Source organism: Biomphalaria glabrata, chromosome 8, assembly GCF_947242115.1.
Source record: "Biomphalaria glabrata chromosome 8, xgBioGlab47.1, whole genome shotgun sequence".
Lineage (NCBI taxonomy): Eukaryota > Metazoa > Mollusca > Gastropoda > Planorbidae > Biomphalaria > Biomphalaria glabrata.
Window position 1 is genome coordinate 11,353,772 of NC_074718.1, and position 25,157 is coordinate 11,378,928.

Consider the following 25,157-nt stretch of genomic DNA (forward strand, 5'->3'; position numbering starts at 1 on the left):
AAGAGAGAGAGAAAAAAAAAAGAAACAATACTAAACATGTTTGATGTGTAAGTGTTTGTATGTATGTGTGTGTGTGTGTGGGGGGGGGGGGGTTGAGATTGAAAAACAAACAAAAACAAGCGATAAAAGAACACTTTTTAAAACCAAGGCTTAAGGCGAATAATCTCTAATTACTAACATTTATATGAAAATTACTGGGTTTAGCCCCATTTATGCTATATGAAATAAAATTAATGAATTAGTACTAATTGATTAACTAAATAGGCTAATTTTTGGATTAATTCGTGTATTGTTATTGACTATGTATAATTATGCGAAATTTCAACTTCATCCGAGCATGAAAATTGGGAGGAAAAAAACGTCAGAATGTAATAAGGGGACTAAATTCATATATATATATATATATATATATATATATATATATATATATATATATTTATATCCACATCTCTCGTTAAGTAGCATTTATTCCCCTTATTTCGAAATCAAACAAATAATAACTAGTTGTTTATTTTTGTTGTATTGATTCATGCCTTGTCAGACTCAATGAAAAATTGTTTTCACCTGGAAGAAAAAAAAACCTGTTCAAACTTTATACCAGGCAGACAGAGCGAGTGAATATAAGCTTTGTAAAGAAATGTAAGAGGGAGGACAATTAGATCACTCATGTCTGTCTACGAGATCTGAAAATAATATTGAGAGATATCTGTGCTTTTCCTTCACCCAACATACTTTAAAAAAAAATAAATATTTTATTTCGCTTGTTTTAGTATTTAGTGTTAGTATCGTTTCCAGGTTCAACGACGCCTCGATATTTCGAACAGTGGTATCGATACTAAGAGGTTAGATTACATTAGTCGAAAACGGCGACTCAAAAGTAAGAAATACATTTATATTCGACGATTTTACATAACTGAGTCATCCGACTGCATAGTGGGAAAAAAAAACAGCTCCACACACTCCACTGTATATATCCTTACACAATGGACCCTATCCATACAGATAATCAAGGGTCCTCAAATAGTCACCTTCACATTCAACGTGTCCATGTAATTTTGAAAATAGAAAACTAGATTTGGGCTGGGAAGATACACTTGGACGACAATCCCCCTCTTTCTACTAGAATAGTTATATGTTATAGTAAAGCTCCCCTTTCAGACCTTGCATCTATAGAGCAGACGATGTTAAGGTCATCTGTTTCATTGGCCAACGGTTAACGAGCAGGGTGTCATGAGGACAGCGCAACGACCAACCGCCATAAAAATGCCAAAATTCAAAATCCATGTCTTCACTGAGATTCAAACCCGGGACCCAAAGTTCGGAAAACCAAGTGCTTTATCACTCAGCCACCGAGCCCACCATTATACGTTATAGCCCTTTTGTAATTCACAATCGAAGTTAGGTCAGTGCGTCCATTAACTGCGGCACGCCACTTGCAAGTTCGGTCTTCGATCACTAGATCAATGTTACTGACTGCACCGATTTGCTTCTGCAGATACCTTTCCCTTTTTTTTTTTTATCTAACATAATGTTAATGTCCGTTTAACCTTTCAAGCATAGAGTCTACCCAGAAACTCGGATAGTGAAGGCCTAGTCAGTATAAATGTGTGTGCGAGAGAGAGAGAGAAAGAGAGAAAGAGAGAGAGAGAGAGAGAGAGAGAGAGATTGTCTAATTGGGCTAAGGCGGGTGAGGAATCAGAGGGAGCAACAATCATGAATGAAATCCAAGAGGAAGCAATCTATCACCCCCCACGCTCTCCCCTCTCCCCAATATTCTGACTCACGCTAGTACATTTATCTCCCTTTGGGGGGGTGAATCTCGTGAGATGTGCGTGGGCGCCGAGGAACAGACTAAGGGTAGTGTTGTTTTTTTTTAAAACGCGGCAATAAAATGGGGGAGGGGGTGCAATCAGGCAGCAGACACCCTTACATTCTGTGAATGAGCAAAGTTTGTATTTTTAGAAACTCATTGTTTTTCCTGCTTGGGCAGCAACTTGACAAACGCGCGTGCAGTATGCGAGTGTGAATGAATGAATGTGTGAATGAAAGCATGTGTGTGTGTGTGTTGTGTGTGCCCGCAAATTTTAATTGGCTGAGTTGACGTACGTATGATACATGTTTGATAAAATAAGCCTTATCAAGAGATAATCACACTAATTAGTTATATTTTCTTTTACTTCAACCTGGCTTTAATTCAAACAAGTTTCCATAGGGGCTATTTGTTAGCATGTTAATTTTAAAAAAGGAGGGGGGGGGAATAATGGGGGGGGGGGGAGGGCAAAATTGTAGCTGTTTGTGAAATATTATATTCGGAATTAAATTACCAAAAAAAAAAATAGATTGAAAATGACTTTTAAAAATCGATCATTTGTCGATCATTTTACTTCTTCCAATCGAATTTGTTTTGATTGAAAATAACGAAAGTCAAATCTTCGTTATTCGTGATCAAATATCTCTGTAACAAATTGAAACTTCTATTCATCAAATTTGACACAAATGGATTTCCATACTTTAAAAAACACTTCACTAATGCGCTGTTTGCCAAACAGAACCCCCAAGCCAACTTTTTTAGTGACCAAACAAAAACTCCAAACAATGCACAAACTCAGGAAGAAGCATTATATATCAATGTAATTGATGATCGGGCGCCACCATTATAGAGAGAAAGGGGAAAAAAAAACACTCAAACTTTGGATGCTACGAATGACCGTGTGTATCAGATTTTCATAAAACGGCGCTGACTCGTCTCTGTTCTCCTCTTTTGTTATCTACCTTCACCCGAGGAGGTTACGTGTGTCCAAACACCAAAAAAACAACGTCACTGTGAACACAGTGTCAGCAGGTCAATGGACGAAGCGAAAGTCCAACTTAGTTGTTTAAAACTGTTTCATTTCTAAAGAAAGTCAAAAGTCAACATTTTTTGTTTTGTTTCCCGTCACAACGCAGACGTGCTAGTTTAGGAAACTAATCCGAGATCAAGTTAATCGCAGTAATCTAATCCTTGTTTACCTATTTATCTTCTATAGTTTTGGAATTTAAATTCAACACAATTTTTGTTCAAGATAAGTTGTCAACATTAGAAAAAGGTAACAGATATATATATATCAGACAGACGAGAAATGAAAGGGGAGAATAAGGAGAGTAAAAACGATCATGTCAAAAGGGAGAAAGACAAAGGGGGGTGATGGAGAGAGAGCTGTGTGATTAGAAAAAGAGAAATAAAACAATCCCATGCGCTATAAAGAAATTTCATTTTGTCCTCTAAACGATACTTGTCCAATATTATGCGTGTATTGTTTGTTGTGACCTACATATTTTGCCACATCCGGGGCAAGCATAACAACGGGAAATACTGCATTCCTCATTAATCTTCGGACTCGAAGACAAGCCTTATTATTGGGGTTTATTGTAAATTGTGTGAATTTTTTTTTCAGATGTAAAATATGCTTATGTATAAGGTTGTGGCTCTGGTAGTTGAACTATGTACTAATCGTTCAGTTCAAAATTATTATAAATCATTTATATATGTAATTGTATGTAGATCGACATGCGTTTGTAAATTTCTGACAGAGAGTAGATTAATGGTATACATGTGCAAATATTCAGAGGAGAAATCAACTAGAGTCTGAACGAGATTAACCACACTCAATTTTACGATGTATTTAGTTTTAGATTGTCTGTTACTATTTTGGTGGACCTGTTTTACATAATTATTTTATACAGCTTTTTGTTTTGTTAAAATTAACAGCGATCATAAGAGTATGTTATATACACAAGCTCTGAATGAAGTTTTAATCCAAGCAGTTGATGTCCATTCTAAAACGTTCACAAGCAATCCTCCATAATGATTTATTAGCAATAAACGACTGAGTGAAATGTACATTTGATAGGTCGAGTCAACTATGATGTAGACCTAGACCTACCAGACTTTTTCTATTACCCTGGAATGCGCCTAGTTTGAAACAACGCACTCCGTTACACCTCTGCAAGTAACGTAAGACCAACGAGACTCGAAAGGTCAGAGGTTGCCATGCACACTAACTGCGCTACGGTAAAGGGTGCTGAAAAGAAAATGGAAGTTGTTTGTTTCGTTCCTTTTCATCTTTTTTAAGTAAACGTGATATCGTTGCTATAGTATTCCCCACCCCAGTCATGAAACCTTTCAAAAATCGTACTCGAGTCTAGGCTGTTGAAATTATAAAAGCGTGCAGTTGAGTGAGAATAGCTTCTTATTACAGACTCGGCACCAAATCTTGAGATTTTAGTACATTTTCCATGTTTTGGACGTTCGTTTAGGATTGAAGATTATTACATCCCAGCCCGAACCTCCCGCAGAAACGGCGGAAGGGGGGGTAGCCGGGGGGGGGGCAAGTTTCGAACTCAGGACCATCGCGACGACAGTCCAGAGCGCCTGCCACACGACCAGGCGGCCATCCAGGAACAGGGTTGGGGGGTGGGGGACTAACCCAACAACATAGGACAAATAGAAGAAATGGTAGCAATTAATTTCCAAAAACAAACAAACAAAATTAAATAAAATTTACTTTCAGACTAGCAAACCAATTTGTGTGTATGAGGCCGCTTCAAAAAAAACAAAAAAAAACTTAGTTGCCCTAGTGTAAGTAAACGAATTCACTGCGAACCCCGACAGCACCAGTTTATTTTTCTGTCACATGACATGATGGTTGGCGTTCAACTCGTGTCTACGTAAACAGAACCTTTAATGTCCATTAGTTAGGGGGACATAACTGCCATAATGTCTCGATGTTTATCTCCCCACAGCCGACACGAAACAATATATATATAGAGAGAGAGTATATCTTTTTAAACGTTTGAACTGCGTGAAGATCAAAGACAAGACAAAGTCACGTGACACAATTCACGTTAACATCGACATAGAAGGGTTTATAACGTTATGGCCCCAGGACTCAAATCAAAACAAGAGTTTTATTTTTTTTTTAAAGGCTGGGGGGAGGGGGGAAGATGAATAAAAAAAAGACATTGACAACGCGTAAATACTTATATTTGTTTGTCTCTACAGAAAGACCAACTTTGCTTCTGGGAATAATTTGTGACTTGATAACAAAATGTCAGCAACGATAAACCCCTTGCATTAAATATATTAACCTACGGGGGTTGGGGGGGGGATGGCGGCCGAATCCACCCAGTTCTAGAGAGTGCCTCTGATATTCACTTGAAATTTTTAAAATGTTGTTATATTTAAGTATATCAATTATAAATGACATGTATATTTGTGTACATTTGTTTTACTTGATATTTTTTTATAACTCATCTTTGTTGAAGTCAAGAACGTCTGGGAAGATCTTAAAAAAAAAAAGGGGGGGGGGGTAGGCCCATTAACTCCGCATGGGCGAAAATCATCAGCTACCTTCTCTCCCCTCACCCCACCACTGAGATTTGCTGCATGGCTTAAAACTTGTCAACGGTGTACGGAGACGTCCATAGATATAATAAAGGAGAGATGGGAATCTGAATCAACACCGAACCCCCCACAGGTTGTGAAGTCCTGCGGTTTATAGACAATAAATCAACTTATTTATGAAAAGCATCGTCAACACTGACACCGTTCTAGACCCTTCGACCCCCAACATACCTAGAAGTATCTCGTCCACAGGGAGCATTCGCCTCGTTAGGTGGGTGTCAGCTCACTGGATGCATTACTTCCGGTCAAGAGAACTCTCCTATCTGAAGGAAAGCGTGATTTTCCTATCTGAAGGAAAGCGTGCTTTTTCATTTCAGGTGATATTTTTTTACAATACACCGCACAGCTTTAAATCCACATGGATACATAATAAGGCAGAACATTTTTGTAATCCACACACAAATCAAGAAAATGTCCTCCAGGAAAACAAATATATTCCAGATCTAGAACTTGTCAAATTTGTTATGCCAGTTCTTAGATGTCACATTAAAATCTTAAGAATTAAAAAACAAAACTCTAAAAATCAAAATTTGAATGTAAAAGATACAACGAAACAAATATCAATAACTTTTTTTTTGGCATCCTCGTTTTCTTATCTCTTGCGCACCGACCAGAACTGTCTGCACAGGAAAGAAGATATGCAGGCGAGGTGTCATATTGGACACATCTGACGTGAGTACACAGGAAACTACACACCTCACACGCGTACACCCACACAACGAGCCATAACGCGAAAAAAAAACAACCCAACTAAATCACCTGTTGCTCCTGACTAGATTTTTTATTACGTACTAGTTCGTACGGTGACATATGTCGACTAACTTAACGGGACCGGCTACCACACTGCCAGGAACCGCAACTCATGCTGTGACTCACTAAATGCTTGTGGTGACTTTCTGAATGTATAATTAAAGTAAATGGGCGGTAACTCCGTGGTCTGCACGGTATTGCGGTAAGAGCAAAAAAAAAAAGTAGGGTGACATGCTTTAGGGGCGTGAGAAGGGGGCGTTAGTAGATGTACGCTGAGCACAGTCAAGTGGCTAAAGGTTGATGGGGGTGGGGGGAGCCAGACCAACGACTGGAATTTTTCGGTGATTCTAGGCAATTAATATCACACGGAAAGCAGAATTCGGTTATTTCCTATGTTTGTGTACGTTTGCGGTTTTGTGGTTCAAACTGCGGGACAAGGACAGTTGGGTCACAAAGGTCAATAGTCCCAATCTTCTACACCAGTGTTTCCCAAAGTAGGGTACGCGTTGTACGGGAAGATTGTGGAGGGGGTACGCGTTGTACGGGAAGATTGTGGAGGGGGTACGCGTTGTACGGGAAGATTGTGGAGGGGGTACGCGTTGTACGGGAAGATTGTGGAGGGGGTACGCGTTGTACGGGAAGATTGTGGAGGGGTACGCGTTGTACGGGAAGATTGTGGAGGGGGTACGCGTTGTACGGGAAGATTGTGGAGGGGTACGCGTTGTATGGGAAGATTGTGGAGGGGGTACGCGTTGCACCTCATTAACTCTGCTGATTTTTTTAAATACCCATTTAGTATGTTCTATTCATAAATAAAGGTGTGGGGACGGGGCGAGGGGTACTCAGCATTTCAAAAATTGTAAGAGGGGTACACAGAGGTCAAACGTTTGGGATACACTGTTCTACACACAACCCTTCTCTAGTGTACTCCCTTTGTTTTATTGGTAAGTACGCCCCGATTCGCCCCACACAATAGACAACCTTGACACAATGTTTTGTGTTTTCAATAAGCAGTAGGCCTACTTCAGCGGAGCATATATTCACAATGCAGGTCGAATATGAATGTGATGTCCCTGTATGAAGTCCACAATGCGGGCGACATTTGGGTCTGAGGCTTTGCGGTGTCAGCGGATCTGACCGCAAAGAAGTTGAAAGGGTTGACTCGAGGGACTGCTGTCGAAAAAAGGCTTACGAATATGTCCTAGAGCTGAGGGGGGTGCGAAAGCGTAATGACTTGCAAGGCCGCCAAAAACCGGTGTCCAACAAAAAAAAAGTGTTTTAAAGAAACTACAATGAGAGGTGTCGAGAGAAAAGGGACGGGCGTGTAATAAAGAGAGAAAGAGAGAGAAAGAGAGAGAAAGAAAAAAGAAAAGAGAGAGAGCGAAAGAGACAAAAAAGAGAGAAGAGATAGAAAGAGAGGGACGGAAAAAATAGAGAGAGAGAGAGGGAGAGAGAGAGAAATAAAGAGAAAAACAAAAAAAAACAAAAGACAGCAACTGAATGAGAGAGAGAGAGAGAGAGAGTGAGAAGGAGAATGAAGAAAGACGGTAAAAACTTTGAAAGAGATAAAACGGAAAGTCAAATAAGAAAAAAAAAAAAGAATGGAAAAGAAAGAAAAGAGAGAAAAAGTGCGAAATGAAACTAGAAGGAGAGAGAGAGAGACCACGTGACAAGTAGAATGTGGCACGCGGGCAGGTTGAAGTCTCTCACTAGTCCTCAGAGGCGGCGACACCTAAACACTGCTTCTCAGACTTGTAGCCATCAGAACTGTCAGCTGTGGTGAAGGCAGACACATGTCAATGACAGGGGAAGATGTCATGTCTATATGACTAATCCGAAGCGACTCACAGAGACAGTAAGCCCCGGAAGCTAACCGGATTTGTATTGATACCAGCGACCTCTAGCCTGAAAGATCTTCAGTGCTAAAAGTTACGAGACAACTTACTATTCTTGGCCATACGTGTATTAAGAATAATCCCCCTTCAGTTAGCCTTAGTCAATCTTTTTTTTACAGAGCATCTATCCATTCACTCTGTCTGTCTGTCTGTCTGTCTAGTATGGTACACAATTTCTCCCACATCTATTGTCAAAGTCAGTTGGAAATTTATGTTTTTATTGTACCTAACAAAATATGAATCATGTCACTATTAAATTAACGAATAAGTCCATCAAATTTTTAAAAATTAATTATTTAGTTTGATATCAAAAAAGGGAAATAAATTATACATTATTGATATATATAATGTGGAGTTCTTCCCTCAGATGACTCTCTCTCTTGTTAAAGTATTTTTACATTTTGCTTCTTTATCATAAACATTAACGAAATCTTAACCATATTAACAATTTCAAATTATATCCTAGGTTGTTAAGGACTCAGTGGTGATGTTTCATAGGTTGGTGGTGGTGAAACGTGGCTGGCACAACTTTCTCCAAGCATCCATGAGACCCAACCCACGCGAGAATTGAGACACTCGAGGCTTGTGATGACACCACCCAGCCACTCTAACAGATAAGTCGAAACCATAACGTTACAGCATGGGCTACATGTAGGCTACCGAAACATTGACTCTATGTTTGTCATGACTAGATCTGGGTTTTTATTGGGGCTTGGTTGAATTAAAGTGACTACATTGGACATTAACAAAACATTGACCCTATGGATAGTCATAACTAGATCTGTGTTTTTACTGGGACTTGGTCGAAATCAAAAGATTTTAAAAGTGTCTATATTGACCAAAACATTGACCCCATGTTTATTGCTACTTGATTTTTGGTCTGGGCCGAGCGAAAATCGCAAAGTTCTATAATTAGAGGTTATTTTATGAAAATATTGACAATGTGTGTTTATGAGTACTGAGATCTAAGTTTTGTACTTTTAAAACATCGACATTGAAAGATGACATTTATCCAAACACAGTCATCAACAGTAATGACTCAACGTGTTGCCCCTATAGCACGTCACAAGCATCGAACCAGATGTGTTCATTATGTGTTGGCCTGATTTTAAATAGAGAGAGATCTAGAGCAAGTGTGAGAGCTTCAATTGCCCCAGCTACATGTTTAAAAACACAGACTGTGCACGAGCTAACCCGCCTCAACAAGTGGCCTAACTACAGACTTCTTGGCCCAACCACAGCCCCTGTGGCCCTACCACAACCTCCGTGGCCTAAATATAGACTTCTCGGCCCAACGATAAATATATAAGCACTGGCCACCCTCTTGTAGAAACAAAGTTTAGCAATGTTGTACTACACTTGTTGAGGCGGGTTAGCTCGGGCTGTACAGTGGAAGGGAGATAAATAGCCGTGGTGACTTAATGATGCGGTAAAACGGTGAGTGGGCGAGTAGTGAAATGTATCAATAATTGTGTGCCTCATTGGCACGTTTTAAGTACGGAAATATAAAGGGCAATCTGTTTTAGGGCAATCTGTTTTAGGGCAATTTGTTTTAGGGCAATTTGTTTTAGGGCAATCTGTTTTAGGGCAATTTGTTTTAGGGCAATTTGTTTTAGGGCAATCTGTTTTAGGGCAATTTGTTTTAGGGCAATTTGTTTTAGGGCAATCTGTTTTAGGGCAAATCTGTTTTAGGGCAATCTGTTTTAGGGCAATTTGTTTTAGGGCAATTTGTTTTAGGGCAATCTGTTTTAGGGTCTTCACGGGCGAGGAAGAGAACGCAGTGATATTGGTGACAGTGGTTTGAAGGGGTGGAAAAAAAAAGGGGGGGGGGTTATGACAGCGTTGATGATAGCTTCATTCTACAGCATCAACTTTGCCAACAGAAAGTATTCATGACAGACTGTGCCGGCCTGTGTGCGTGAGTGAATTCTGAGAGGCCGGGGGGGTGGCTAAAAGTGTGTGACACAAGTGTGAGCGCTGTTGACACGTGCTGTACGTGGGTGAGTCATGCCGGGTAAACTTCCAGCGCACGTTCATCATTTCCACAATCTTTCCTCAGCTCAATCCCCACCCCCATCAAACACACACACACATCAAACCACACACACAGACCTTTGCATCTTCCCCCCCCCCCCAAACTCTGATCTTCGTGAGGGACTCTAGGTGTTGCACTGGGGGGGGGGGGGTGAACAAGAGAGTTAACGAGAGAGGAACAAGTGGTCTGTCCGTGGTCAAGGGTGACTGAGTGCTGTGGTCAATGGCAGTGTAAACAGTTCATCTTCTTCAACCAAGACACAGAAATAATATTCATAGCGTAGTGATGAATAAAACAAAATGAGCTTATCTTATAGCCTGGACAATGTTATACTGATAATATTACAATGTCCCCCACAAGTTGTGTACTATTCTTTTAATTCGGGTTTTGTTTTTAGTTGTCTTCTGTTTGGTTTTGTTTTTAGTTGTCTTCTGTTTGGTTTTGTTTTTAGTTGTCTTCTGTTTGGTTTTGTTTTTAGTTATCTTCTGTTTGGTTTTGTTTTTAGTTGTCTTCTGTTTGGTTTTGTTTTTAGTTGTCTTCTGTTTGGTTTTGTTTTTAGTTGTCTTCTGTTTGGTTTTGTTTTTAGTTGTCTTCTGTGTGGTTTTGTTTTTAGTTGTCTTCTGTTTGGTTTTGTTTTTAGTTGTTTTCTGTTTGGTTTTGTTTTTAGTTGTCTTCTGTTTGGTTTTGTTTTTAGTTGTCTTCTGTTTGGTTTTGTTTTTAGTTGTCTTCTGTTTGGTGTTGTTTTTAGTTGTCTTCTGTTTGGTTTTGTTTTTAGTTGTCTTCTGTCTGGTTTTGTTTTTAGTTGTCTTCTGTCTGGTTTTGTTTTTAGTTGTCTTCTGTCTGGTTTTGTTTTTAGTTGTCTTCTGTTTGGTTTTGTTTTTAGTTGTCTTCTGTCTGGTTTTGTTTTTAGTTGTCTTCTGTCTGTCATTGTCTGTAGTTGTCTTCTGTTTGGTTTTGTTTTTAGTTGTCTTCTGTCTGTCATTGTCTGTAGTTGTCTTCTGTTTGGTTTTGTTTTTAGTTGTCTTCTGTTTGGTTTTGTTTTTAGTTGTCTTCTGTCTGTCATTGTCTGTAGTTGTCTTCTGTTTGGTTTTGTTTTTAGTTGTCTTCTGTTTGGTGTTGTCTTTAGTTGTCTTCTGTCTGGTTTTGTTTTTAGTTGTCTTCTGCCTGATTGTTCGTGATAATAACAGATAATAGAAATGAATAAACTAAATAAACAAAAATACTTTTTTGAAACTTAAATAAGCAAACGCAAAGCACAATCACTGCCACATATCTCAATGTCGCGTGATTTATCTTCCTTTTTCTATAAAAAAAAAATGTGTTAATTACCACTAGCTTATTAACTAATTTTTAAAAAAAAAAATTGATTCATGTATTGTCTTTGACCATGAATAATTGCGCCAAAATTTCAAATTGATCCGAGAATGGGAAGTGGGAGAGAAAAAAAAAACGCATAAAATAATCCACCCAGACAGACAGACAGACAGAGTTGATATAAACTTTTTAAATTAAAATATAAGAAAACGATTATTTCTATTATAAGTCTTGGACTTTCATGATCTGCTCTTGACATATAAGAAGGTCTTCATATTGTTATGCGGGGAGTGGTCACTAGATAGTTGTCAACCCTTTAGAAGAAAGACAATAAATAAATGGGTTTGGAAAACGACTGAAACTAGTATGAATCACGTGATTAAAATAAGAGATTGCGTAAGACTGAGAGAGAGAGAGAGAGAGAGAGAGAGAGAGAGAGTGAAATGTCCTGAGGCTTTTTATTTCTAGACCTCCTTTGTGTATATACAGTATATTACCTAGAAGCTTAGCCGCCAGCCTTGACCCTCGTCAAGCAAAAAGGCTGAAATGTAACTCCGGGAAAAGAGATCTAATTTCTTTACTGGAGACTGCGAGAAGGGGAGATGAAGGCTAGGGTTCCACCACTCTTGTTTACGTCCAACGAAGACGGAGAGGTGGGTGGAATTGGGGGGGGGGGGGGGAAAGGCAGTAATTTGGCAACGTAAAAAAAAACAAGTTGAGAATAATTAACACACGAGTTCTGTCCTCCTGACTAGCTGACCCCCCAGTCACGGAGCCAACTCAGCCAAGTATACCCACCTTAACACGCTTGTGTCATGCGTTCGTGTGGATGGTTATGATCAAAATGTGCGAAAGTGTGTGTGTATGTAAGTTTGTGTGTGTGACAGAGTGACCGACCGCTTTATATTCACCTAGCGAGTACATAAAATACAAACAGATGGAGTCAGCGTGCATGTCACGTGGTCAGCACAATAGAAACTTAATAACAACAACAAGATATAAGTCTGGGATTAGTGAGCAGGTTTGGACAGGGGAAACATGGAGATAAGAAGAAATGGTGGACTGGCAGAAATAGAGATGTGGACTGGCAGAAAGAGAGATGTGGACTGGCAGAAAGAGAGATGTGGACTGGCAGAGAGATTTTGACTGACAGATGTGGAGATGTAGGCTGGGCTGACAGCTGGAGAAATGGACATACTAGATGACCAAAACAATGCAACGTCCAGATCGTTCTGTTTCTAACAACAGAATGCAATACCAGGTTGCGCTTTTCTTGCAATTTTTATACTATACATTTTGTGGGACGCGGTGGCCGACTGGCTAGCCCCTTGACTTCCAAACCTGGGGTCCTGGGTTCCAAGACTGGGATTTTGAATTTCGTGATTTTTAAGGCGCCTCGGGTCCACTGAACTCTAATGACACCCTGTTAGTGAACCATTGGCAGAAGAAACTGATGACCTCAACGTCGTCTGCCCTGTAGAAAGCAAGGTCTGAAAGGGGAACTACTTTTTACTGTATGACTGCGACCATGATAAATCAATGTATTAACAACAGGGTCGGCCCTAACGATTGCGGGGCCGACTGCGACCGCATAGGTTGCAGTGGCCTAAGTCCGGTCCTGCTTAACAAGCTTGGGATTCAGAAGATTTCGGGGCGGCAAACAAGTGTACGCCTGCAGTAAGGATGACAAACTGGGGTGCCACATGGCGACCTCATTAACAGTAAAACTCCAGCACACGCCTTTTTCCAAGGGAAGAGGCGGGACTAGTTAGTGAACTGAACATGCTTCACGTCTGGAATTGAAACAGAAATGAGCAGACGTCTGTGTTGACGTAGACTGAGATGTAGATCAAGGCGATGACTAGACAACAAAAAAGTACAAGATCACACTGAATCCAAGTTTACAGTAGTGTCCTTGTCTCTCTGTACATGATTTTTAGTATTCTTTATTTAATTATCTTCACTACTCACTCACTCACTCTCTCACACCCTCTGTCTCACACACTCCTTCTCACACTCACACACTCCCTCCCTCCCTCTCCCTCTCTCCGAGTCTCGTCAACCGAGACCAATCGTCATAGAAGGCTTGAACGCCGACCTGCAACGTCGTAACCTGTGGGCAGTGGAGACCAATAGCTCATTGCCACGTCACAAGTCTGTGCGACGTGGCAACAAGCCATTGGTCTAAACTGGCCACAGGTTGCGACGTCGCGGGTCAGTGTTGAAGGCTTCTATGACGATTGGTCTCGCGTCAACACTTCGATATGTCCGCCCTCATCCTCCCTTCTCTCATTCTTTCTTCTCTTTTTTCTCTTTCTCATTCTCTCACACACACATACACTATTTTGAGCTTACCACTGCTGTAGCCTCTTTGCCAGGCAATACATTCAATAAGAGAACAATAACTTGTAAACTATTGTCTTGAAAGAGAATGCGTGTGTGTGTGTGAGTGAAAGAGAGACGAAAGAGGGGAGATAATAGGCTGAGAGACTACAGCAGCAACAGCAACAATAAATGAAATAAGATATTGCAGAAGTGGGTTACGTTAGACTGGAAATACCAACGTGAAAGTATTTTTCTCGATTGCAAACTGGCATATAGGCTTGAACGTCTGGTTCTGTGTGTGCGGTGTTAGCTCCCCTACAGACCACAGATCTAGTTAGCGAACGTAGGTGTGAAATTTACCTTGGCCTGTCTACGCGTGAGTTACCTGGCAACGAAATGTTTACATCAATCAACCCAGGCTGATGAGTAGATCTATTATGCCGTGAGTGGATTCTCGCGTCTTTCAATGGTGAGTGGGATTGGATTGGGGCAGAGTTAAAAGAGCGGAACTTTATTTCACTCTAGAAATCAGAATCACATAATAAATACTGTTTCGAACTTTTTCTAGTGAAATAAACACGTAAATAGTTTAAAACATGACTTTTTTTTTTGACATTTATGACGTGGATACTTTTTCGTGTGTGTATGTTGTATTTGAATCCAGATGATATGTGTGATATTACAGATAATTATGATACAGAATGAGTGGACAATGCCTCCCATAGATTTACTTTTAAGTTACGAACTTAAACTTAAGAGCCGTAAATGATATCCAATTGATTCATTTCCTGGTATTGTTTTTAAGCAACATTTTTCTATATGCACATCAGACGTTAACAATGTAATATAAATTTAAGAAGGAAAAAAAACAGCAGGATTTAGAACTGTGGCAGGGATTTACCAGATAAATGATAGCCTCCCCTTGTCACCCACCGGAAGACAAAAGAAGCCCAAAGCTGTGTGGAAGATGAGAAAAGAAAGTAACTAGATATAGTCAGTACGATTTGGGGGCGTGCAAGAATAGAGGGGTGCTGAGAGGACAGGGGCTGCCGAGGTGCAATGGGTTAATGAGAGAAAGAAGATAAAAGAGGCAAGATAATGATGAGAGGGAGAGAGGACTCCCAACACAGTAGGACAAATGAGGCAGAGTTTTTTGTTTTTTTTTTAAAAGACTTTTTATTCATACATACACATACATATTTTCTTGGCATATTTTCATACAAAGTAATGTGCTAAATTTTAACAATCTCATGGATGTTACAAAAAGTTAAAGATTTCGATCCGTGTGTATGTTTAACGTAAAAGGGATCACGTACACATTTCTTCCCACACAAAATTGTTACAACGCAAAAAAAAATAAAAAAATTCAGAGTTCAAAGGTTATAAAAGATATCCACCAATGACTAACTTCCTTTACCATTCGTCTTATAGAATTGCACTGTATAATGTAACAATGTTACATAAGGGCTAACAATTTGAAACTTGAATTATTCAATCCATTCCACAGCCCCCCTCCCTCGCCCTGTTACCCTAAGTGTTTTTCCGTTTCCTCTTCCCCCCCCCCCCAGCTCTTCTATAATTTCCCCTTTCATCTTCACAGACTTGATTTGTTTTGGAAACTAAGTTGTGACCTTTGATTGAAAGACAAAGAACTAACAAGAGAATCACGAGAGAGAATTAGCCCGTCGTTATTTAAAGTATTTCGAGTTCAACGTATTGTCATTGGATTAGACTTTAACGATTTTAAACATTTAGGCGGAAATGAAAATGAGTATGTCCTCGACAGAGCGGCAAGACAGGAATCGAACCCGGGAACAGTAAGAAGACAGTCAAGAGGACATACGCGCAATAGCCGCCAACCTACATGTCTATTTCATTTCTCATCTAGGTCAAACTCATTGACATAACACAAGAACAGACACAACTACAGAGTTCAAGTCCAATTGATTTACTTCACAATTAGCCCTAAGCAACATGTAGTGATGGATTTACCCATAGGCAACATAACCTAGGCAGCGCCCCCCCCCCCCCAATCCACAGTGATAGTTATAATCATTTTGAAGAAAGGGCAAAGGAAAAATAGCTAAATGTTGATTTCAAGGGGGTCCCATATCTCGAATAGCTAGTCTAAATCCGATGCTACCAATATGCTACATTACTATATCTATTAGAATATCGTAACATAACATGGTAGATTTTTTATGATCTTTTCAACCGTAAGCGTCACAGCATTTTAAAATTTCTAAATTTAAAAAAAAAGCGAAACGAAATTTTGCTTTTCGTGAAACAAAAAAAAAAAAGATCATTGTTTTTAATTTACATAATTTATACAGCAAAACGTTCCGTGTGTATATATATATATTCAAATTGTTTTAAAAACAGAGTAGGAGAACAATATAGACAGTGTGTGTGAGTTTCTGTTGTAGAGAGTAGTGAGCTTTTCCATTTTACAAATTGATGAGGACAAAAAAAAAAGGGGCGGGGGATGTTAGTTAAACATATTCATCCTCTAAAATTATAGAGCAACTAATCGCCCATCTTGCCAAGGTAATAAAAACAGCCGACAACGTACTAATCGGAAATATCCGCACTTGGTACTTGTGTTGCGGAAAATTCACAAAACCAGAGGGGGTGCGTAAATTATGCAGACATGGCTTGTGATGGTGGGGGGGTGGGTGGGAAGTACATTTGAAAAAAAAATGGAACTGCATGGAGCAGAGAGAGAAAGAGAGATCAGAGAAAAGAGACAAGAAGGAGAAAGAGGAGAACTAGAAGAAAGTGAGACAAATACCAAACATGTCACGATGAGCGTGGGAAACACCAGAGAAAAAGGTTAAACTCGCTCTGCCGCCTTCCAGCGCAGTACTAGCAGGGAGTTATATGGGGGGGGGGGGGACGTACGAGAGGAGGGTAGGGTGTCAGACTTAATGGCAACTTGTGGGCCTGCTCAATGCCTGGATCCAGGAAGTTGCATCACTCAGAACATAGGCAGCATCAGAGAGTTGGGGGTCCACGTGATGCGTTTGTTCTAGAGAGTCTACACACACACACACACACACACGTTAACTATGTGTACATTTCGATTACACTAAGATTGCTACACACGCACACACATATACACAGAGTTATTACAACGGAAGTGTATTTTATTGAATGTGCATTCGCAATATATACTGTCGGTTGTGGCCATAGAACATTAACAATTACGATTTCTAGGTTCTAATCTATCAATGCTTCAAAGTATCTAAGGAACTAATAAGGAACGCAGAACAGATTATATGCCAAACAGTTATAGTTCCTGCTGTATCATTTGAACGGTAAACATTTATCGTTCCTGTAGCATTACTATAATGGAAGTATGTATAATCATAATGGTATGATGTAAAAGTGAAAATGGAGGTATGTATTGTAATGATGGTATGTATAATAATGGAATATGTCCAACAATACTGAACTGTATATGAAGGATGATACACATAACAATGATATTATATATTGATAAGGGCAGGCAAAACAAAAAACGACGTGCATCTGAATGACTAATATACTGGTAGTTTGGTAGCAATGGTGGTAAGTTAAAAATGATTCAAGTGTATTTCTCATACACACACACACATACACACACACTGTGTCATTGAACCACATTTTTAACACACAAACACACTATGTGTCATTGAGCCACATTTTTTAACGCAATGTGCTGAAATACATTCAGTGCATTTAATTTAAGATAGGAAAGGTGATTTACATAAATCGATTTAATTAAAGACATCTACACGTCTAAACGTCTTTTTTTTTATTTATTGTATAAAGTTAACATACTGATCATTACAATTATACTGTACAGCTCTTATGTAGGGTCATTTGGTTGTGCTATAAGTTCAATTTTTTTTTTTTTTTTTTAAAGAAAAATTTGATAATAAAATATGTGGTTTTCTTTATTTGTTTATGCTGGACCAGGAAAAGAAAATCGGATACACTGTCCTTGAATTTGACAGATAAATAAAAAAAAATGAGATCATAGTCGTTTGAAATATTTTTTTATTTTACAAGCCCAAATTAAAGTGCATCTTTCGTTCTGAATTCAGTCACTTGATTGTAAATTCTTAACTTTGACTTTAAGCATTGCAGGAGGGCATTACGTAAGTCCGTCTATTATTGTCTGCCCTTTAAGCCCAAAGCTGCGAATTTTGAAAAGAAATTCCAATTTTAACACCAAAACAAATGTTACAATGCGCTGAGAATGTCAGTGTGTCGGTAGTCAAGTTTTCGAACCAAGGTGCTTTATAATTACAGGCGGCGAGAGGAATCTTAACAACTGGGTCGTCGTTACGTGTGAAAGTGGGGGGGGGGGGGTTTGGAGATGCACATGGGGGGTTGGGGTGGAATGAGGTTTGGTTAATTAAATGGTGCAAGTGTGGAAAAACAGCTTTAGTTGCTTGTATTGGGTGCTTGTTTTTTTTATTTCTTTTCAAACAGCTATAATCAATACTATAACAAAATAAAACTAATTCATAAGAGGGACCAACATTTATAAGTACACTTTTGGGAATAAGTGAATTATTTTAGACGAAGAACATAAAGAGATACATTGAAATTATTTCTCATCGTTTCGTCACGATATATGATTAGTTCCGTGGCTATGACGCTTGATTTAATGGTGCAAGTACTTTATAAGACTAACTAAGGGAGATAACTCTATGGTTCCGTAAGTTTGCATGCTAAAATGTTACGGTACCGGTAATTAATTATCCTTTACATTGGAAGGGATATCTCAAAAAGTAGAATGTATTTACATTTGTTAGACAAAGATTTTACAATATTGTAGATGGAATGTGGCATCCGATATTTTGGAAACAAGTAAAAGATGTTTGTATGTAAATTTACGAACATAATAACTGATGTTTTATCCAGTAACATATCATCGTAAAGGTGAAGTATTCAAACGTTAATTATACATTCTATCAAAATTTACTCTAGAGAAAGAACTTTATTTCTAGAAGACACTGCTCGACTGTTCTATTTGAGCAACATAGATAAAGATTTAAATCTAGATCAAGTGGCTACTTACTGGCTAGAGAGTTTGGTGATTTACGCCCAAGTCCAGGCGATGCGTCCCCGAAGTTGACCTCCTGGTAAGTATCCACGGTAAGGAGATTACTGGCAACCTGACCGCTGTCTTCCGAGGACAGGCTGATCGGAGACAGGAGTGATGTGGTATCCGACTGAGTGTCCGAACTGCTGGACAGTAAGGGGCGGTGATCGGGCAGAGAGTGGGGGGCCTGAGATTCCGAATGGTATGTAATAGAGACCGAAGAAGTGGAAACACTCGTGGAGGCCTCCGGTGTTACTCCGGTTGGAATGTCATTTTTTGTACTCAGTGACGCTACATCTGAACAACCCTTTGAAAACATTGAAATATCCATAGGCGTATCGATATTTTTTTCTGATGTTTCTTGAGTGTTTAATGTTATCATAATCCCCTCTGACATAGGTGAGGTAACGCTTCGAAGCGAATCACAATCCATTTTTTCTAGTCCACCATTCTGGCATAACAAGGGCAATGGGTCAATCCTTGCATTGTCTGCACAAGCTTGCGAAGCTAGTCCATGGTCAACAATGAATTGGTGGCTGTGTCCAGGTGGCGCGTCAACTGCTACATGACCAGTTGTAGACTCGGAGGAGATCGTAGAAGAGCTGGTCAGTTTGGCGCTGGAGGAATGTGTGGTGACGTTGCTGCAAGGTTGAGTACCGCCATGTTGATGGACAAGATCTTGAACCAAGGCTTGGCGAAAGTTACGAGAAACGACTTCTGAGCTGGTCCGACTCCTATATCCTGGAGGGGCAGTGGGGTCAAACTCAGAACAAGATTTCAGAATATCGTCCACGCTGGCGGTGTCCAGTGAAGACGACGAAGCCCTGTTCTCTTCTAAGGAGTTCTGGCGGCGAATTTTAAGAAGTACGTCCAAGCTGACCGCCATGCCCTTGCTGTCCACCAAGGTCGGTATTCGGGGTCGCTTTGGTCGACGGCCGAGGCTGAAGTAATCATTGCGGAATGTATCTCGGTAGGAAGTCTGAGAATTGTCGAGGGTAGAAATCATTCCAGTGGTGGTCGACTTTTTCATCTGACAAGTCACCTCTACTCTATTAAACACATTTTCGTCAAAGTTGTCAAAGGTTTCTTGGTCGTCTGCAGACTGCTTTTGGGACGATGTCCACCCGTTAACAGTTTCTTGACCACCGGTCAACGGTTCTTTCGGCTTCCTATGGCTTTTCGGAATTGGAATGGCGTAGATAGCTTCCTCTTCTTCTTGTACTTGTGAAGTAGGAACAGTTTGGTTTGAGTTTGACCCGATTGTAACGCCATTTGAGAACACATGAATGCTGGCGTATCTTGGGTCGAAAGAAGAACAGCGGCTTAAAGAGGGACCGTTGCAGGCTTTGTTAGACTGAGAACTGGCGCCATTGGCGTCGGCCCTGGAAACGTTGTCTCTGATTGGTGAGTTTCGTAGTACTACGTCAGCACTCTCCGACTCAGAGTAATCTCCGTAAAACGCTTGGTTGGGTTCGTGACCTTTGTCGCTCGTGCTTGCTGTCATCACTTCCGACAATGATGTCGTCATCGGCGCCTCAGCTGCCCGATTGGCTTCCGAAAACGAAACAGGAGCTGGCGAGATGACCGAAGCAGGCGGCGAAAGTGGGCCAGGCGACCTGGAGGCTGAGTACGGGTGATTAGCTTCTTGTCCGTGAGCCGTGGCCATGATTGTCCTGTTGTGGAATGTCTGCTCCTTGTACGTTCTCAGGTTGTCGCCCTTCAGCCCGAGACTTTGACATTCCAGGCAAACATTGAGGTGGTTGGCGACGACAGTCGACGTTTCACTTTCAATTAGACCAGTGGCAACATATGGCGCCGTAAGAGGCGCTACAGAGGTGGAGACGCCGAGGGGGTCGACCGACAGCTCACGTCTCTCATTGTTCGACGACTCGGTCTTGCCCCCGTTGAGACGAACTGCACTAATCGCGCTGGTGTCTACAGAATTATCCAGTTTCGGTTCTTTTCCCGCGTTTGGGCCGGATGACGTCACATGCGGCCCTCGTGCCCGCCCCGCCTCTGAGGTCACAGATGGGGCGGACCACGTGACGGCCTGGGACGATTTTGTCCACGTGACCGTGCGATCCGTTTTTCGGCTCTTCGAAAGTTTATGTTTCGTCTCCGGGGCGGAGCCGGTGAGCGGTCCGTGCACGTGCGGGGGGCCCCCGGCTCCCCGGACTCGAGATGTAGTGAGCTTGTTTCCCATGGCCTCTACTAGTAAACTATCCGTACTGCATGGCGTTAAAACACTCGCTCCATCCTCGACAAGTAGACATCTGCTCTCTCCGACTTCCTCCACTCCTTCTTTATACTCCGCCGTGCCAGCGGCACCGCCCCTCCCTGCCTCACCCCCTCGGCCGCACACAGCAGAAGCGGCGTGGCCCGTTGTCTCCTCGTCTGCTGGCCCATTAACCGCATCCGTATTGATTGCTGCTCCCCCCGCCACCACAGCCTCTCCGTCCACGTCCGCCCCAGCCCTCCCCGCCTCGCGGAGAGCAGGAGTGAGGTTGTCATAATCCGGGTTTGAACGGCTTCGTTTCAGCGCGGCACTTGGCGGGATCCCCGCGCTGCCATCTTCTCGCGGGGAAGGGGCGGTCACTCCGGCCTGTCTCAGCATAGTCTCTCTCTTTTTTTTGTTTTTCTTGTGTTACTTGACCACAAAGCTGACCACAGTACTTTTACACGTCAACACTTCTAAAAATAGCTCCCATAACCAGGTCATTCTTCACGGCTGGCAGATTCTCCCCCGATTGTGAGAAAAAAAAAACAAACACAACATAGGCTTTGTTGAGGCTGTATCGACCTTCACCTTGCGTGTCTAATTACACTGACCTTCTGCGTGTGGTTAAGTGAGGCTTACGTCATAAACTGACACAGCAATGAAAGAACTTGATTAGGAAATAAAGATGGCGTCAGCTACATATACCAGTCAATGGTAACTTTTGGCTAATGTCAACTTTCTACAGAAATAAAAATATAAACACAAGGTAAAAGACAAAACGAGAACTCACTGGCAACTAAAATCAACAGTAATCAAGAGAAGTAAAAAGGCTCGCACGAAAACACTGCTGAATCTTCACACATTAAGTTTAAAATATTTTAAAATCCAGAAGTTTTATTTTATTTTCAAAGCAAGAAACGACATTCCAATTTTTTTTTGTTTTGATTCGGTATTGACACAAAGGCAAATAAAGACGCTACAGATCAGATCTAGGTCAACACATTAAAAATATGGATCAATACATTCCCTGTAAATTTATACTATCAAGAGTTCAAATAAAACTGGGCTAGATCTAGTTACAAACACTCTGTGAATTATTGCGTACACATAAAAGTAATAACTATCAGCTTGAAAGAAAAGTAAGAGGGTAGGGGCCCAGGAGGAAGGTTGAGAGTGGGGGACATGGGGGTATGATAAACAAATCAATACAGAATGTTTTCAAACTATATGTTAGGAAATAAAAACAGAAGACAGTTGGACAGGTCACCTCGAGAGAATGTCGGAGAACAGAGGAGCAAAGATTGTTCACCGGCAAAAACCAAAAGGCAGGCGCCCCATAGGCAAACCACGAGCCTTGATGATGCAGCGGCAGATCTACAAGACAAAACTATATCTTCTCAACACAATCGTCACCCCAACTGCAACATATGCATGTGAGACATGGAAGTCATCTGTCAAAATTGAGAAGAGACTAAATGTGGCTCAACTAAAATGGCTGAGACGGATTTTGGGAGTCGGTGACACAGATCGGGTCTCAAACAAGGAAATCCTATGCCGAACTGGGAGTCGAACACTTAGTGAGATTTTGACAAAGCGTCGCATGAGGTTTGCGGGACATGTTCTACGACAAAATGAACTACGCATACCAAGAGTTGCGATGACATGGAGGCCAATGAGAGGGAAGCGCAAACAGGGACGTCCTCGTATAGCTTGGCGCCACACCTTCAAGGAGGACCTCAGAACAGTGGACACCAGGTGGGAGGAGGCTCCAGACATTGCCAATGACAGATCTTTATGGAGACAGCTTGCCGCCAAATGCGAGAACGGCGCGGGAGGACCTAAGTTAATAGTCACAGAGCAAGTTCGTGAGATACGCGTGTCGTTTAATCTTATTAAGGCTCAAGTCTAGGACGTACTTTGTAAGGGTCAGTGCAGTCCGTCGTTGTGATGTTGTTGAAACTTTATTTTATTTTTTCAAACATTTCATTTTTTAAATAGAGTTAGAGGCAAGCAAAACAGAAAAAAAAAATATAGACCACGTGACTTAGAGATCGTTGCTCTGAAACAAATTCCTAGGAAAAAAAAAATAACACTAACAAAAAATGCAGCTCAGTCAACAAGAATCTCAAAAAACAAATCGCCTTCCAGTTTTGGCAGCGACGCACTCAATCATTGGCCAATCCAGTCAGCATCGCACTGAACCCAAGAGCTACTCCAGACAAGACGGATGGCCCGGTACAATCCATTACTGAAAGCTAACGACCGCGTTCACGCAATGCAGCCATAAAAAGAGATCATTAATGCCTCTATTCCTTTTCAGTCTATTCGTTTCACTAGAGGCATAGGACGAGGCACTGACTGATCTGAAAGCCCAATTTACTAGATCATTACTACATGATCACCCCCTCCCCTTGCACACACACACATATTCTAATTTCAAACGATGACGTGATTCCATTATTTGAAATTTTTAAAATTGTTGCAGCCAGTGGAATTTCCCGCAACCCACACCTGCGAGCGATACGCCTATGCACACAGATCAACTAGCTCTTTTTAAAAACCCTCGCGTGAAACTCGCATGTGCATCACATTTTGTCGCGCATGTCGTATGATGACGTCGGAGCCTCTCGTGCCACAAGAGTAGGTCGGGGGTCGAATGAGACAGGAAGCGGACATGCTTTATTTTGCGCTCTTTGATTGGCTAATAAAAACAAAATGGATGGTATTTGGGCGTGACAAACAGGGCAGACAACCCTAAAGATAAACTTTTTACTTCCCCTTGCAAAGCACACATGCCAGATAAAACAAAAAGATGGATTCGTTCTGTCTAGTCACATAGAAGTTAAAAAGCTTCGTGATTTTGACAAGTCGCATCAGTGTGATTAGTGTTCTTTAGATATACACAAAGTGATATGACGTTAACTCTATTTGACTTTACAGGACCAATTTTACTTAAGCTAATATAGTTGATCTAGACAGAAGTATATAATGTACCAAATTAACCTAAAGACATTTTGGCTGATGCAAATTTTATATTACATGCACAACAGAGGATGAGATGCGCTGTTCCTAGAACCTAGGCTAGGGTCATATACTAGGGACTAAATTCATCCGATTGATTGAAGATTGAATATTCAATCTTGTGCCGACAGTGGCAACATAAGAGGACTATACGAGGGCATGAGAAAAGCCTTTGGACCTCACACCAGCAAGTGTGCTCCGCTCAAGTCAAAAGATGGCTCAGTCATCAGTGATCGTGTGCTGCAAATGGAGCGATGGGTAGAACACTATGCAGAACTCTACCAGATTGAAATCAACATCTCACAAAATGCTGTTTCCAACTTCCCATCACTTCCAGTTTTGAGGGGATTAGACTAAATGCCCTCAGTAAAGGAGCTGAGCATTGCCATTGACATGCTTGCACACGGGAAAGCACCAGGAGGTGAAGATATTACTGCTGAAGTCATTCAGGCTGGAAAACATGCCCTAATCAAACCACTCCACGAACTGCTAAGCTTGTGCTGGGAACAAGGAATGGTCCCCCAGGAATTGAAAGACTCCAACATAGTTACAATTTATAAAAATAAAGGCGACCGCTCTGATTGTAACAATTATAGAGGCATCTCACTGCTTAGCATAGTTGGAAAGGCTTTTGCAAGAGTATTACTAAAGCGATTACAGATCTTGGCGGAACGTGTTTATCCAGAGTCTCAGTGTGGATTTAGGGCAGGTAGATATACAACAGATATGATTTTCTCTGTGCGTCAGCTACAAGAGAAGAGCAGAGAACACAAGAAGTCCCTCTTCATAGCATTTAGTGCCCAAAAAGTCGATATATTTCTTTTCATTCATTTCTAAAAATCTATCGTATTAATTAATGTTAATAACAAGTCAAGTTATACTTGTATTCAAGTCATTTTTTTTAAAGAGGCACGTATGGGCGTGCGTGGCGCTCTGGACTGTCATTCTGTCGTTTCGACTATCCCGGATTTAAACCCTACCCGCTGCAATCCACCCGTCGTCCTGCGGGAGGTTTGGACTAGGAAGTTATATTATTTCGACTATGAAGAACCATCCGAAAT

General features: G+C 41.0%; 1 protein-coding gene across 5 annotated transcripts in view; it reads right to left on the reverse strand.

Annotated features, from left to right (window-relative positions):
• The window catches only part of LOC106078540 (uncharacterized), a 187,743-nt gene that overhangs the window by 40,366 nt on the left and 122,220 nt on the right, over window positions 1–25,157 (reverse strand). For 2 of the 5 annotated variants that reach the window (XM_056037945.1, XM_056037944.1), the window contains exon 2: window positions 18,834–21,814. The exons of the other annotated variants lie outside the window; for them this stretch is intronic. In XM_056037945.1, the coding sequence (XP_055893920.1) occupies window positions 18,834–21,471 (2,638 nt within the window). In that variant the 5' untranslated portion in view covers window positions 21,472–21,814. The remainder of the gene's footprint in view (window positions 1–18,833; window positions 21,815–25,157) is intronic. 5 annotated transcript variants of the gene reach the window in all.